We start from the raw sequence: 13,416 nt of genomic DNA on the forward strand, positions 1-13,416 counted from the left end.
GGACTGAAATATTTTTAAAAAGTACCTCTGGATCTTAGAAAGCCTCCAAAGACCTGATGAATGAGTGTGCTAGCTTGAGAAGTTGTGTCCCGGCTGGAAAGAAATGGTAATCGGAGCTCAGAAGGTGGAAGGCAGAGAGTTAGCTCTTCCACGAGTTTTCCTTGGTAGGAAGGGCCCAGACAGAGTTTTCACTGGTGGTCGTAAAGGAAGGAGTCAAAAGGGCTAGAGAACGTTTCAATGGTCATGTGCTTATGCTTACTTGCTGCTTGTGCTCAAGCAAGCCCTCTGCATGGCATCCACGGTGTAGCAGAAGAATTCATGTGCGTCTTCCTGGGTGCCAAGCTGGAAATGGTCTCCTATTCCTGAGAAAGAAGAAGGGTTTCCCACTGATCTCAGAGAAAAAGGAAAGAAGACTTACCCTTCTGAAAGCTCTCCTCCTTAACATGAACCCGGCAAAACCAGTTACACACTTCTTCAGAAATCCAAAATACCTCCAAATGAAACCATCTGAAATGACTCACGTGGAAGCTCATTGATCACAGGCGTAGGCTCGATGGCACTGCCCGAGCAAGACAGCACCTCCTCAATGTGCACTTCCATGGTACACATCATGCAGAAGCCTTGCTTCGCACCTAAAGAGGGAGGGAAAGAAGGACGGAAGGGAGGAAGCAAGCAAGCGAGCCTCTCGGTCAGGTAAAATATACACAGCTATGGAAAAGCTTCAAGGGAAAAAACCACCAAACCACGCCACGTTTAAGTTCCAGGTGCAATCTCCACTCTCCCTTCTACATCTGCTTCTCCTCGGATGCCAGTGGCTCAACAGCCCTGTGGCGGTTTATTGTGCAGAGTTGTATAGAAGAAATAGGCATGCCTTTCGAAGGCACTTCATTAAGCACGGGAAGCAAGAAATGATCTTCCCTGGGAGTAGGAGCATGGCGCATGAAACCAAACTGACGCGCTGCCTATGCTATGCCGAGCCCGCTCTGAAGGCAATATTGGGAGGCAGCTTCCAGAGGAAAAGGAAGAGCTGTCTTCCCAGAGTCCCTGTTGTTCTTTCATCCTTCAGAGCTGCCCAAGAGATGTAAAAGAAGGTGTAGCAAGGACTCACAGGACTGGCTGTGCTCACGAGAGAGCAAGTAGTTGGCCAGCGGCGGGGTGTATGTCAAACACTGCAGGACAGAGTTGAGGAAGCAGGTATTGCCCAGGTTGAAGAGGCCGCCTCCGACACTGCATCTTTGCTGCCAGGCCATGCAAATCTTCTGCGGAGGAAACAGGTCCCTTTCCGGCACAGCCATTCCGACACTCATGCCTGCAAGGAAGTCAGCTTTTAAAGGAGATCCTCCTGGTTTGGTTTTGGAAAGCCCTAGACCGCTCTCCCTAGGCTTGTCCCTCTTAGGATGTGTTACATAAAAGATAACAAGGAATTATGCTGGCAGCCTGCGTCTACCCAAGCTGTAAAAGTAGAGCTCAGCTGGCACCTCAGAAGGTACAGGCCAAGCCACACGTCCACCCTGTCTCGATCTACGCAATCCCCTGTCCAAAAGGAAACTAACAATTACCTTTGCCACCAACTGGAATTAGCGGGAAGGGGAGGGAGAAGAAATGGATGAACTTTCCGGGAAGAAAAGGAGAACGTAGAAGGAAATGCAGACAGCGAGGAGCTGAGTGACCCCCGCTGGCGAGCTCAGCCCACGCTTGCTCTCTCCAGCACAGGCGCCAGCTCCAGGAGAGAGCACGGCAGGAGCTGCCCGGGGATGCCGTTTATGGCCACCCGGCCCTGGGACGCCCTTTGTGACATGCGGCCGTGTGGGGCCACGCGGCGACGGGACTGGCACCGCCTGGCAACTCCCGCAGCTGCGGCCACAGGGCCGCCCCAGGTGCCCGCTGCAGGGACGGGGCTCCTTCCCTGGGCAGAGCACATGCCTCTGCCCGGCGCAGAGCCAGCCCTGGGTGGGCACGGGCACACGGCTGGGGCCACTGCTGGGGACAGCTGGGGCTGGAACAGCCCTGCTGTGGCCCCGGGGTACTTCCCTGCTCTCTGCAGTCAAATGCTGCAGGATGGTGCTGAGGAAGCTCCTGTTGCCCAGGTTGTAGAGGCCCGCACCGACCCTGCCTGGTTGCTGCCAGGCCATGCAAAGCTTCTCCGGGGGAAAGAGGATCCTCTGTGGCAGAGCCATTCCCTCGGCAATGGCTGCAGGGAAATGACATTGGAAAAGAGAGGAGACGATGTGGTTGCATAAAAGCATCATTTAGAAGTCGAGTTCTGTACAGGAGCCCCCAGGACAAGCAGCTCTAACCTCCGACACAGAACCACTGGGGGAAGCCTAACACTGCCATTGACAATGACTGGTCAAGAAACAGTTTTGGAAAAGAGTCTGTTGCCCTGCTTACTTTGCCAAAACACCATGAAACCCACGCTCTGATTTCTGTGCCTCGGGCTACCTTCCTTTCCCTCTAGACTCCTGAACTGGATTATCGGGTCAAGTCTTCCCTTTTCCTGATTGTAACTGGATGAAAACAAGCAAGTTCCTAGCCCAGAAGGTAACCCTACTGATGTCAGACCTTTCTACGAGCAATGTCATCTTCCAAAGTCTTGTCCATAGTGGCAGAGGAGGGACAAAACGTGTTTTCCCGTGTCTAATTGAAAACACCTGGGTGAGCCTGGCTGATTGCAAAGAAATAATTGTAGTTCAACAAAATGATTGAAAATAATTCCAAAATTCCAAAATTCCAAATGAAAACCACAGATCAACGTTTGCCATCAGAAGTGTTTCAGTGGTACTTGTAAGTGCTGCAGAGCTGCAGGCTGACGGCCCTGCTGTCCCTGTCACAGGACTCCAGTTGACAGCAATTACCAAGGCCCTTTTGACAGACTGCATTGCGTGTCACCTTCTCTGAAGGGGACCTGCTGCTTACCTGTGGCCAGCGTTAGCAGCAGAGCCCTCTGGTCTCCAGCCCACACTTTTCCACCTTGTACGCAGGAGTGACCGGCTTTTGGCCGCTACTTTAACGGCTGCCTTTGCCGTCCTTCTTTTCTGTCTCCCTTCCTACCCCATCAGTCAGGGTGGGCTTCTTGTCATTCCAGGCTGAGCCCAACGCCTCAGACTACACGGCCACCCCCCTACTTACCTATCCTAGGCTATGGTAAAGAAATATAAGAATTAGCAAACAGGAGCTCTACCGATAGCCCGTATCTGGCCGGCCTAGAAAGGTGTAATAGCTCAGCCTAGAACTCGGAAGGTACAGACCAGCCTATACTTTTCTCCCATATCTACCTACTCTATGATGTGTCCTGAAAGTCAAATCATAATTACCTTTGACCGAGGATGGAAGCTGAGGAGAAGTGGGCAGGAAACGATAAATGGTTGGAAAAAAGTGGGCACACAAGTAGCAATGGAAGGAGCCGAGTTATCCCGAAGGGCAGCTCAGCCCAACTAGCTTACACTGGCCTGCTCTTCAGGATTCCAAGCCCTGGCCAGGTGAGGTCACAAGCGCTGGGTGGGTGCCGCATCACCGCCCCTTTGTGACATGGGCGCCCACATGGGGACATGTCCCCTGGAGGCCACAGAGCTGCCACGGCCCAGGCACCTCCCACAGCCATCAGCCCCTGGGCTTCCCCATGCCCTGCTGGCAAAGGGCTGCTCATCTGCCGTCAGAGCTCCCACCTCCTCCCTGAGCTGCACCAGCCGGATGAAGAAAATCCTGCCCAGGGCTGTAAGCGTGCCTGTTCCCAGCTTTGGCTGGCACATTTGGGTTGCTGAGGGTTTCTTTTCCACTCTTCCCAGGTACAGGACTGTGTCCGTGAGACTCGTGGAGCAAAGCACCTGGTCTCTTACAGGTTCATTTCCAATGAATTTTATCTGCCCCCAAGATACAGCCATGGGCTGGCTCTGAACTAGTGCTCCTGCCTGGTACCAACACCCCTGGTATCTCTGTCCCGTCCTTCTGCTGACAGCCCCACCACCGGCATCCCCACCGCAGGCTGGAACCTATATCCCCAGGAACAGCATCCCCACCCCACACTGCTACCATCGCCCCCAGTACCTGCAGCTCCCACCCATCTACGAGCAACCCCCACAAGTACCTCCCGGGGACCCCCACAGAGGGACACCCCAGGGGCTCTCTCAGGAAAATCTCATGCCCTAACTATTGCAGCAATTAGTCTTGAGAGTATGAAATTGGACCAAGTTCCTGAAGACAGACAGATAAACATCTCGTTGACATTGTATACTGCACAGTCATGGTTCAGTCAGCATGACCAAAGGGCCCCAGCTCACTGCAAGGAGGAGAAGGACAGCCCCCACCCTGAAGAAGAAAGGATGCCCCTGGACGACCCAGCTCACGCCAGCATCCCAGCCCCTCCGACACCTCTGTGAAACCCTCCCCTTATCTGCCATCAGAGACCAGGATCTGCAGCCAGACCCACTCCAGGGACGTCAAGATCAAGAAAGAAGCAGATGGATGACGACGCCACAGAATTAGAGTTGCTTTGCACAACAGCAGCCTGTGTGTGTGTTCAGCAGGGACTGGTTAAATTGCATTGGACCTGAATGCTTGAAAGGCATAAGAAGCATGTGTAAAACCGCATTTGTGGTGCCCCAGTTTGAATGGGACATCTCATGCGCACAAATGCAAGAATTCCTCTTGTAATGCTATACTCTGCGTCCCAGCTTCTCTCCTCGGTCAGCATAGCCCACTTGCCAAATTTTCAGGACAGCTCCCCATCGTGGCCACACAGTACCGGTACTGAAGAAGAGGAGAAGAGAGAGACAGAGTTCTCCCTATGGCACATGACTCGAATCATTCAGATGAATAACTCCATAAACTGCCCTGAACTTCATGAGCAGGGACAGTTTTAAGGTCCAAAACTGATTACAGAGCCCAAAGTCTCCTTTTCAGGGCCCAAAGCCTGCTTTTCAGGATCCAACTACTCCTTTTATGGTCCAAATGCTCATTTTAAGGCCCAAAGCCTCATTCTTAAGGTTCCAATTTTCACCTTAGGATCCAAAGCCTCATTTCTATGGCCCAAAGCCTCACTTTTAGGGATCAAAGGCTCATTTTAGGGTCCAAAGTCTCTTTTTAGGCTCCAAAGCCTCATTTTTATGATCCAAAGGCTCCCTTTCAGTTTGCAAATCTCCTTTTTAGACTCCAAGGCCGAATTTTGACTTTCCAAAGCCTCAATTTCAGGCTCCAAAGGCTCAGTTTTAGGATGCCACCAGCTGTTTTGAGGGCCCAAGTTGCATCTTGAGTTTCCAAACCCTCGTTTTTAGGGCCAACCCCCTCTTTTAGGGCTCAAAGCTTCAGTTTTAGAGTACAAAGCTTTGATTCTAGGCTTGAAAGCCTCCTTTTGATGGTCCAAGCCCTCATTTTCAGGCTCCAAACCCTCACTTACAATTTCCAAGCCCCACTTTTAAGATTCAAGGACTCATTTCAAGGGCCCACAGTGTCATTTTTAAGTCCCCAGTTCTGATTTTGAAGGTCCAAAGCCTCATTCTTAGAGTCCAAAGCCTTATTTAGAGGGTCCAAAGGCTCGTTTTTGGGCCCAAACCCTCAGATTTAGCTTCTAAAGCCTCCTTTTCTGGGACCAAAGCCTCGCTTTCAGGAACCATAGCCTCATTTGTAGGATCCAGTCTGCAATTTGGACGGACCAAAGCCTCATTTTGACAGCCCAAATACTCATTTGGTGGGCCCAAAGCCTCATTTGAGGGTCCAAACTCCTCATTTAGGCTACAAAGCCTCATTTGTTTCATGTCCAAAGCCTCATTTTGAGCCTCCAAAACCCCATTTTTAGGGTGCAAAGCCATAGGTTTTGGTACCAAAGCATCATTTTAGGGCACCAAACCTGATTTCAGGGTTCCAAACCTCCATTTCATTTCCCAAGCCCCCTTTTGAAGGCCCAAATCCTCCTTTGGAGGGTCCAAACTCTCCTTTATAGGCTCCAAAGCCCTCTTTGACAGCTCAAAGCCTTCACTGGGGTGCCCAAAGCCCTATATTCAGGATCAAAGCTTCAGCTCTTGGGGCCAGAGAGGAACATAACATGTTCCCCTCGTTTGCAGGGTCCCGAGTGTCATTTGTAGCATCCGGCCCATTCTTTTTAGTGCCCAAAGAGTCCCTCTGAGGGCCAAAATCCTCATTTTTTTTGTTCCAAACCTGTCTTTTATTACCCATAGCCTTTTTTGGGGCCCACAGTTTCATTTTTAGGGTTTAAACTCTCACTTTTAGGGCACCAAGCCTCTTTTCAGGATCCAAAGATACAGTTGCAGTGTCCAAAGCCTCATATTTACTTTCTAAAGTCTTAGTTTTGCTTCCAAAGCATCATTTTAGACTTCAAAGCCTCATGTTGATGGTCCAAAGCCTCTGTTTCAGATGGCAAAGTCTCCTTTTTTAGACTCCAAAGCCACATTTTGACTTTCTGAAGCCTCAATTTCAGGCTCCAAGATGGCACTTTTAGGATCCAGCCAGTCGTTTTGAGGGTCCAAGCCACATCTTGAGTGTCCAAACCCTCATTTTTAGGGTCCAAAGCCCTCTTTTAGGGCTCACAGCCTCATTTTTAGGGCCCAAAGCTTCATTTTTAGAGTACAAAGCTTTGATTCTAGGGTTGAAATGCTCCTTTTTAAGGTCCAAACCCTCATTTTCAGGGTCCACACCCTCATTTGCAATATTTCCAAGCCTTGCTTTCAAGGTTCAAGGACTCACTTAAAGTTCGCAGAGCGTCATTTTTAAGTCCCCAGTTCTGATTTTGAAGGTCCAAAGCCTCATTTTTAGAGTCCCAGGCCTGATTTATAGGGTCCAAACCTGTCTTTTATTAACAATAGCCTTTTTTCAGGACACACACTGGTGGGGGATGGCAGGGGCTGGATCCTTGCTGCTCCGTGGCAGGTGGGCTGGATTTCCAGGCACAGGCGGTGGCTGCTGGCATCAGGTCCGGCTCTCAGGGGTTCTGGGGCATGCAGGACAGCTCTCTGGGTGAGTGGGGCGGCTGCTGGTGTCAGGCCGGGCTCACGAAGCTGTGGAGAGGCGCCTGTGAAGAGAGGAGGCTGCTGAGGCCCCGCTGCAGCTGCGGTGCCATGTGGGTGCTCACTTTCTATGGCAACATCATCCCTTGTTGTTTTTACTTTCTGACCTTGCTCTGCCTACGTCTGTCGCTGGGTCTGCTCTTGTTGAGGCAGGGTCACTTGTAACCAACACTTGCCACAGTAAGAAGGGCTTTCAGAAAAGAATGCCCATGAATGGAGAGGCCAGTGAAAGCATCTTACAGCAGAAACCTCAGTCGAGTCTAGCCAATAAGTAACTCACCACTCCAGAATACTCGAAATGCTTCATGACCAACAGCAGCCATCTCATACAGAAGTTTGGCCAAAAAAACCTGCCAACAACTCACTGTTTCCTCTTCCTCCACAGACAGATCACACCACACAGTGCCATCCCAAACAGCACGGAGCCCAAGACTGCCACGGCGCCTTCTATGCAGTATTTCTGGAAATCATTGGGATCCACAGCATTTGAGTTTCTCCTCCCGTCCACACCTGGAGGAACAATTCTGCACGTTAGTGTGTCCTGCGCACGACTGGCAATCTCCCAGGAGGTCTGACATTGCCAGGAAATGGTCTCTCTCACTTTGTTAGCATCTCCGAAGGAGTGACCATCCTGGGGCTGCAGCATTTCAGTAGAAACAAAGGAAACTCCCAAAGCCATTGCCAACCAATGCACTCTGGAGCCTCTCTTTCTCCATCCCTGCATCAGGGAGTGCCACCCCCAGCTCTCCCTCCCCAGCCCAGCACCCACACCCCGAGGGGACGGAGTCAGGCCCTCTCACGAGACACCTCAACATTGCTCTCCCCCTTTGCCTTTTCTCCACCATGGGCACACCACTTGCATGCCTCCAGTTTTCAGGACTTTTCTCCCACTTATGGCCCCCTGCAAGACTGCCCAGAACATGGAGTCTTTTGAAAAAATTCATATATTCCGGTGGGGTGGCTTTCCCCGGGGCTGGGCAGCACTGCCAAGAAGCAGAGGAAGGTAAAGCCTCAGCATGGCTCAGGCACAGGGGGTGCAGAAGGACGGTGCAGGTGCCCTCTAAGCCTGTGCCTGATCTGCCAGTGAATCCCTTTGCATCTCGGCTCACAGCAGGGATCCCCCTCTGTTGGGCCTAGGGCTCTAGGGACGCACGGCAAGATCTGGGATGCAGGTACTCAGGGAGGTCCATTCGATCAAGAGTCACATTTCCCATCATCTACTGAACGTGGTTCAGGTGGCCTTGTTCCCAAAATGGCAGAGTTCTGAAATTCCTGGGAAAGGGGGGCGGTGGGAGGCGAGCACTTCACCACATCCACAGAGGGTTACCGGTGTCTCTCTGGCACACTGCTGGCAAGAACCTCCACACCCCCGAGACGACAGCCATCCTCAGAGAGCCGCTCCTGGCTCCCTGCAGAACACTGGCTCTGTACTAATAGTTCGGCTGCTGACCCCATGTGCAGTAGCCAGCACCAGGGGAAGAGCCTGCAGACACCCAGGGGTTTTGAGATATGACACTGGATGACCGAGGGACAGCAATTACCTGGCACGCCGCTTGGTTGGATTGCCCCCGTTTTTCCATCAGAGACTGGCAATGAGGGACTGCCTCCTTCCTCAAGCGCCTCCTTCTCCACGGTCTCACCGTCCATCTCTTTAGAAAGAAAGTGGGTCAGTTTAAGTAGAAGTAACTGTTCCTCCTCAGGAACACGGTATCTTCAGGAGGCAAAATACATTAATTACACTCAGAAACAAAGCCTGGGTGTTTGGGGGTGCACCTCATCACTGGTCCAAACAATGTGTCATTCACCGAAAAAAATTAAGCACTGGACACTTTCCAGTTTAGCAGTAGACGGCAAAACCTGACCTGCTGAGAGACTGGGAGATTGCAGGTCATCTTCCTGTTCACATTCCACTCAGTTCATTTTGGGCAAACTGCAAGATGACGGTAAATAACTTCCCTCAGAGAGGACAGGAGGTTGCTGCAGCAAACTCAGGTGGGGAAAGAGCCCTTTGGAGAAGCACAACCCATCATGCCAACTCCATCACACACTAAGGGTAACAGCCCCACACAGTGGAATGAACCCCAAGCCCTTGCAACCATGGTCTGGGCACTTTCACAAGTGGCAGTGAAGAGCCCACAGTCCCCAAAACAAGAGGAAAGCCACAACCAAGGTATCTAAAACGCAACTACACACAGACAGCTAAACCACCCGAGACTGAATGCACAGCCTTTCATTTTAGCTGCCTCCAAGGTTCAGTGTCCGGCCTCAAGCTGGGTGTCCAGCTTTCACCTGTCCCTGACCCCGAGGTCTCACAGAGTCCTCAAACATCAAGGAGAACAACGGGGCAGGACCAGGCGGTGAAGTCGGGGCTGCTCCGACCCTGGCCAGGGCATGCCTGCAGCCCCGGCAAAGTCTGCCGCTCTCAGTGACCCCAAGCTGCCTGCGCATCCTCTCTGCCACCCAAGGGCTCTCTCCCCTCCGGCCACTGGCAGCAAGGTGTGCGCACCACCAGTTCCTGCCAGCTGGATACCAGCGTCTGCCCAGAACAGCTCTGGCCAGCAATGGGATAACTGGGGCAGCAGCTGTGCCTGGGACTCAGCCGGAACCACAACTGGCAGCAGAGACTCTGCACCATCTCTGCAGCTCACCAGCACCTGCGAGGTGTGCAATCGCGTGTCAGTGCAGCGAGGCTCTCCTCGAGCCCTTTCTGCTTGGGCTGCCTATGGCTTGTCCATGCAGGTGTCTAAAACCTCAGCTTCCCAAGCCTTCTGGTTAAGAGTGCTACCCACCCACCATGTGCCGCTTTCTCCAGTTGTCCCAGGATTTCCTTTAGGACTTCTGATGGCTGCTGGGAAGATTTCCCCAGTCTGGCTTTATACTTTGCTCTTTGAGGACCTTAACAGAAAGGATCCAGTTAAATTTCTCACTACTAAAATACTGAAAAGGAGTGCTTAGCCTGTGAAGTCAGCCAAGACTGACTACTCACCCCTGGGATGCCAGCTGAGCTCCAGCGCAGGATCCAGCCGAGGAGCTGGAGCCACATCTGCAACCAAACACCCATGACACGTTTCCATCCTACACTGTGATATACACCATCATAACTGAACAGCAGAACATACACGGGGATCACGGAATGTCACGGCACACACAGCGCAGGTCTATATTCTCACACCCGCACGCATTTGGGCTTGCAGCTGGCAGCTCTCAAAGGCAGTAAAAAGCCATGACGTACCCATGCGATCTCCCTGCACGTCAGCCCTGGGACCCAGCCGGGAAGCTGGATATCCATCGCCTCCCGCCACGTCTGGAAACAAACAGAAGAGAGCAGCTTCCGTGAAATAGTTCCGTATACTTCCTCAGAGCTGAACGGCAGGGAATGCCGTTCAAACGCGGGATTGCTCCATGGCACTCCGCTCTCCCTGCCACTCCGGAGCATCGTGCAGACAGTTCCTGGGTGCCTGGACCATGCTGATCCAAAACAACCCGTGCACAGAGCTGTCGGGAGAAAGGACTCCCTGGAGCTCCCACCAGCTCTAAACTCAACCCCAACAAGCCCGCTGGCTTTGCAGCAGGCACTGGAAGCAGCGCAGGCTCGCAGAGGCTGGCAAAGACAGCTTCGCAAGGCAGAGTGCCCCAGGGGACATCACTCAGCTCGACCCATTCCCTCTCTGCTCTTCTGCATGTCTGAGCATCGGCCAAGAAATTATTAAGTACAATTTCATAGGAACAGACTATGAAACCCTAAATGCTGATGCATTCAAGTGCCATACCTGTGGGATCGCCCTGAGGCTCCTGGACAAGATCAGGCTGAGAAGTCTGGTGGCCGTCGCCTACAGGCACAGCTGTAATCAAGCACGTTTCCATTAGATGTTGTGAGCTACTTCTTTCCCAGTGACCTGCAGTGACTGGAGGAGAGTCAGGGAATGACGTGGCACCCAGACGTGGGTGGGGGGAGATTTCCAAAGCTGCAGAGGGGCCCGGGTGACCTGTTGGCTGGCACCTGGCAGCTCTCAAAATACCGTTTCCAGGCCGTGTGCAACTCCCCTCAAGGAGCGGCTGGACAAACATACGGCCCCTCGCGGATTTCTTACTGGGAGATCTCTGCTGTGCACAAAAGAAGCCCACATGAAAGCACGGGAGGAATAAAATGATCGTTCACACGTCTCATGGAGAAGAGCCCGCTGGGCAGCGAGAGGCTGCACAAGTGCTGCCCCGTCTGTTCCCCTGGGCTGTGGGCTGGGGCTGTGTGTCGGGGACCTGTGTTTGCCCAAGGAGAGCACTGCAGGGCTAGAGCAGGAATGCTGCCGTCTTCCTGAGCGGACACCTCCTGAGGACAGACGTCCCCGAGGCTGAAAGCTGGGACCCAGCTGGGGAGCGGCAGAGCCACGGCCCCAGGCACAGCTGTGAGCAGCCTGGGAGAGAAGTGCTCCTGTGGTCTGCTGCCCCTGGCACCATCACGAGAGCTGGCCCTGCGACGCCCTGCTCGGGCAGCCTTCCCCCGGCCTGCACGGCAGGGCCAGAGCTGTACGGCAGGGCCAGGCACCACTCCTGGCACCACCGTTCACCTGCAAAAGCCCCCTGCAGCGGCCGCGGCCCCTGTGCCTCCCTGCAGGGCGTCTGCCTCCCGCTGGCCCGAGGAGCTGCCACAGCTCACCCGTCTCAGCCCAGTCCTGCTGCTCTCCTGTTCCTGCCCCACTACAGCCCTGGCCCTGCTGTCACCCCGAGGTGCGGTGGGCTCCGCTCCACGCTGCCCAGGGCTGGGTGCCGTCCCTTGCCCGCCTGCCTACCTAATCCCTGCGCTTGCCACGGAGCAGCCCGTGCATCCTGGGCTTGCAGGGCCACCAGGAGGAGGAGAAGAAGGAGGCGGGTGGGGGCCACAGCCCCCCACACCTGCACCATGCTGCTGCTGCTGCTGCTGCTGCTGGCACTGCCAGAGCGGTGCCCGCGGCACAGCAGAGCACATCACGGTGACGCACAGCGGGGGTCTGTGACCTCACAGCCCGGCCTCCCCACCGCAGCCACGCCCCTGCGGTTTCGCCCCTCCCCCTGGAACGCCTTGCCCCCACATCTCACCTCGGGAGGGCGGGGCTCCCGCAGGGGTGGGAGAAGGAGACTGCCCAGCTGGAACTGAATCTGGCTGCTGCTGTCAAAGACAATAAAAACTGTTTCTGGAAATGCATTAGCAACAGAAGGAGGGCTAGGGAGAATCTCCATCCTTTATTGGAGGCGGGGGGAAACAGGGACAAGGGACGAGGAAAAGGCTGAGGTACTTAATGCCGCCTTTGCCTCAGCCCGAGGCTCCTCAGTCCGAGGAGCTGATTGTTTTGTACTGCACTGACACGGGGCAAAAAAGAAAGGCTGTTTGTCTTGTCTGCACGAACGGCTGGAGAACTGTTACTCACTTGGGCCAGCTGTGAGCTTGGTGTTTGCCCTGGCACATCCAGAGATGGGATACACTGCAGGCACCTACTGCCCATTCCTGGTCACGGAGGGCTCCAGACAGCAATGAGGACTGGAGAGCAGCTGTCTCCCACGGCGGGATTTGCCCCTTTCCATGTGTAAGCCGGGGCTTTGGTTTTGGTGGGAATGCAATGAATGAACCTAGGAAGAAAGGCATATGAAAGGTCACCGGCAGGCAGCTGCCCATTTAAAGCTCCTGTGTGTCTGGAGCAGTTTGAATTGCAGCCTCATGAAATTGCCTTTAAATTATTCCCTGTAAATGACCTTAACAGGAACCGGGACCTTCTGCCAGCACGGTTCTGGTGAATATTGGCCGGGGCAGGGAGGGGGAAGGGAGGATGGGATGGGGGAACAACCCTTCCGGAAAACACCACCAACAACCACACAGACCCTTGGTGCTGAGATGCAGCGCCGGGCCGAGGGGCAGCCCAGGCGGGAGAGCGGCCCTGCGCTCAGCAGGACCAGGCCGCTCTCTCCTCTGCCGCCATCAGCAGCGCTGGCAGGAGGAGCCCTCCCCTGCGCGGCCTCTGCCTCGGCTGCAGCCGGCAGCCAGGGAGGCTGGGAAAAGGGAAATGGGTTTGTGCTGCTCTCCCCAGGGCTGTCCTCAGCCAGGGCTGCACTGGTGGGAACTGGTTTCGGCTGCTGAGCGGGGCCCCCCGCCTGCCCCCGGCCCCTCTCTGCCCCCATTCTCCTCAGGCCGCTGGGCCTCTGGCCCCTCCGGCCCCGCCCCAGGCCGCCTGGCACTGACAGGCCAACACCGGCTCTGCCGATTGGCTCAGCTGTGGCCAATGGCGCGGCTCTGGCTGGGTGGGCGGGAGCAGCCCGGGCCTCTCCTCCCAGAGCCGCCTGCGCCCCCTCAGGGGCGAGCGGGGCCTGAGCGGGGCCAGGCTGATGCGGTTTGGGGCCAAGGGAAAAGGGAGCAGGAGAGCAGCACCAAACC

The 13,416-nt window shown here is 54.4% G+C and overlaps 1 protein-coding gene across 1 annotated transcript; it reads right to left on the minus strand.

Annotated features, from left to right (window-relative positions):
- Positions 1-255: 255 nt before the first annotated feature.
- Positions 256-1,295, minus strand: LOC309603233 (ubiquitin carboxyl-terminal hydrolase 42-like; the record flags this gene model as incomplete). Its single annotated transcript, XM_082338125.1, has 3 exons — positions 256-362; positions 522-632; positions 1,109-1,295. 3 exons carry the CDS (start codon positions 1,293-1,295, stop codon positions 256-258), a joined length of 405 nt encoding a protein of 134 aa, XP_082194251.1.
- Between the last annotated feature and the right edge of the window lie 12,121 nt (positions 1,296-13,416).

This window comes from Platalea leucorodia (assembly GCF_965183815.1).
Source record: "Platalea leucorodia genome assembly, contig: HAP1_HAP1_SCAFFOLD_24, whole genome shotgun sequence".
In the NCBI taxonomy this organism is placed as follows: Eukaryota; Metazoa; Chordata; class Aves; order Pelecaniformes; family Threskiornithidae; genus Platalea; species Platalea leucorodia.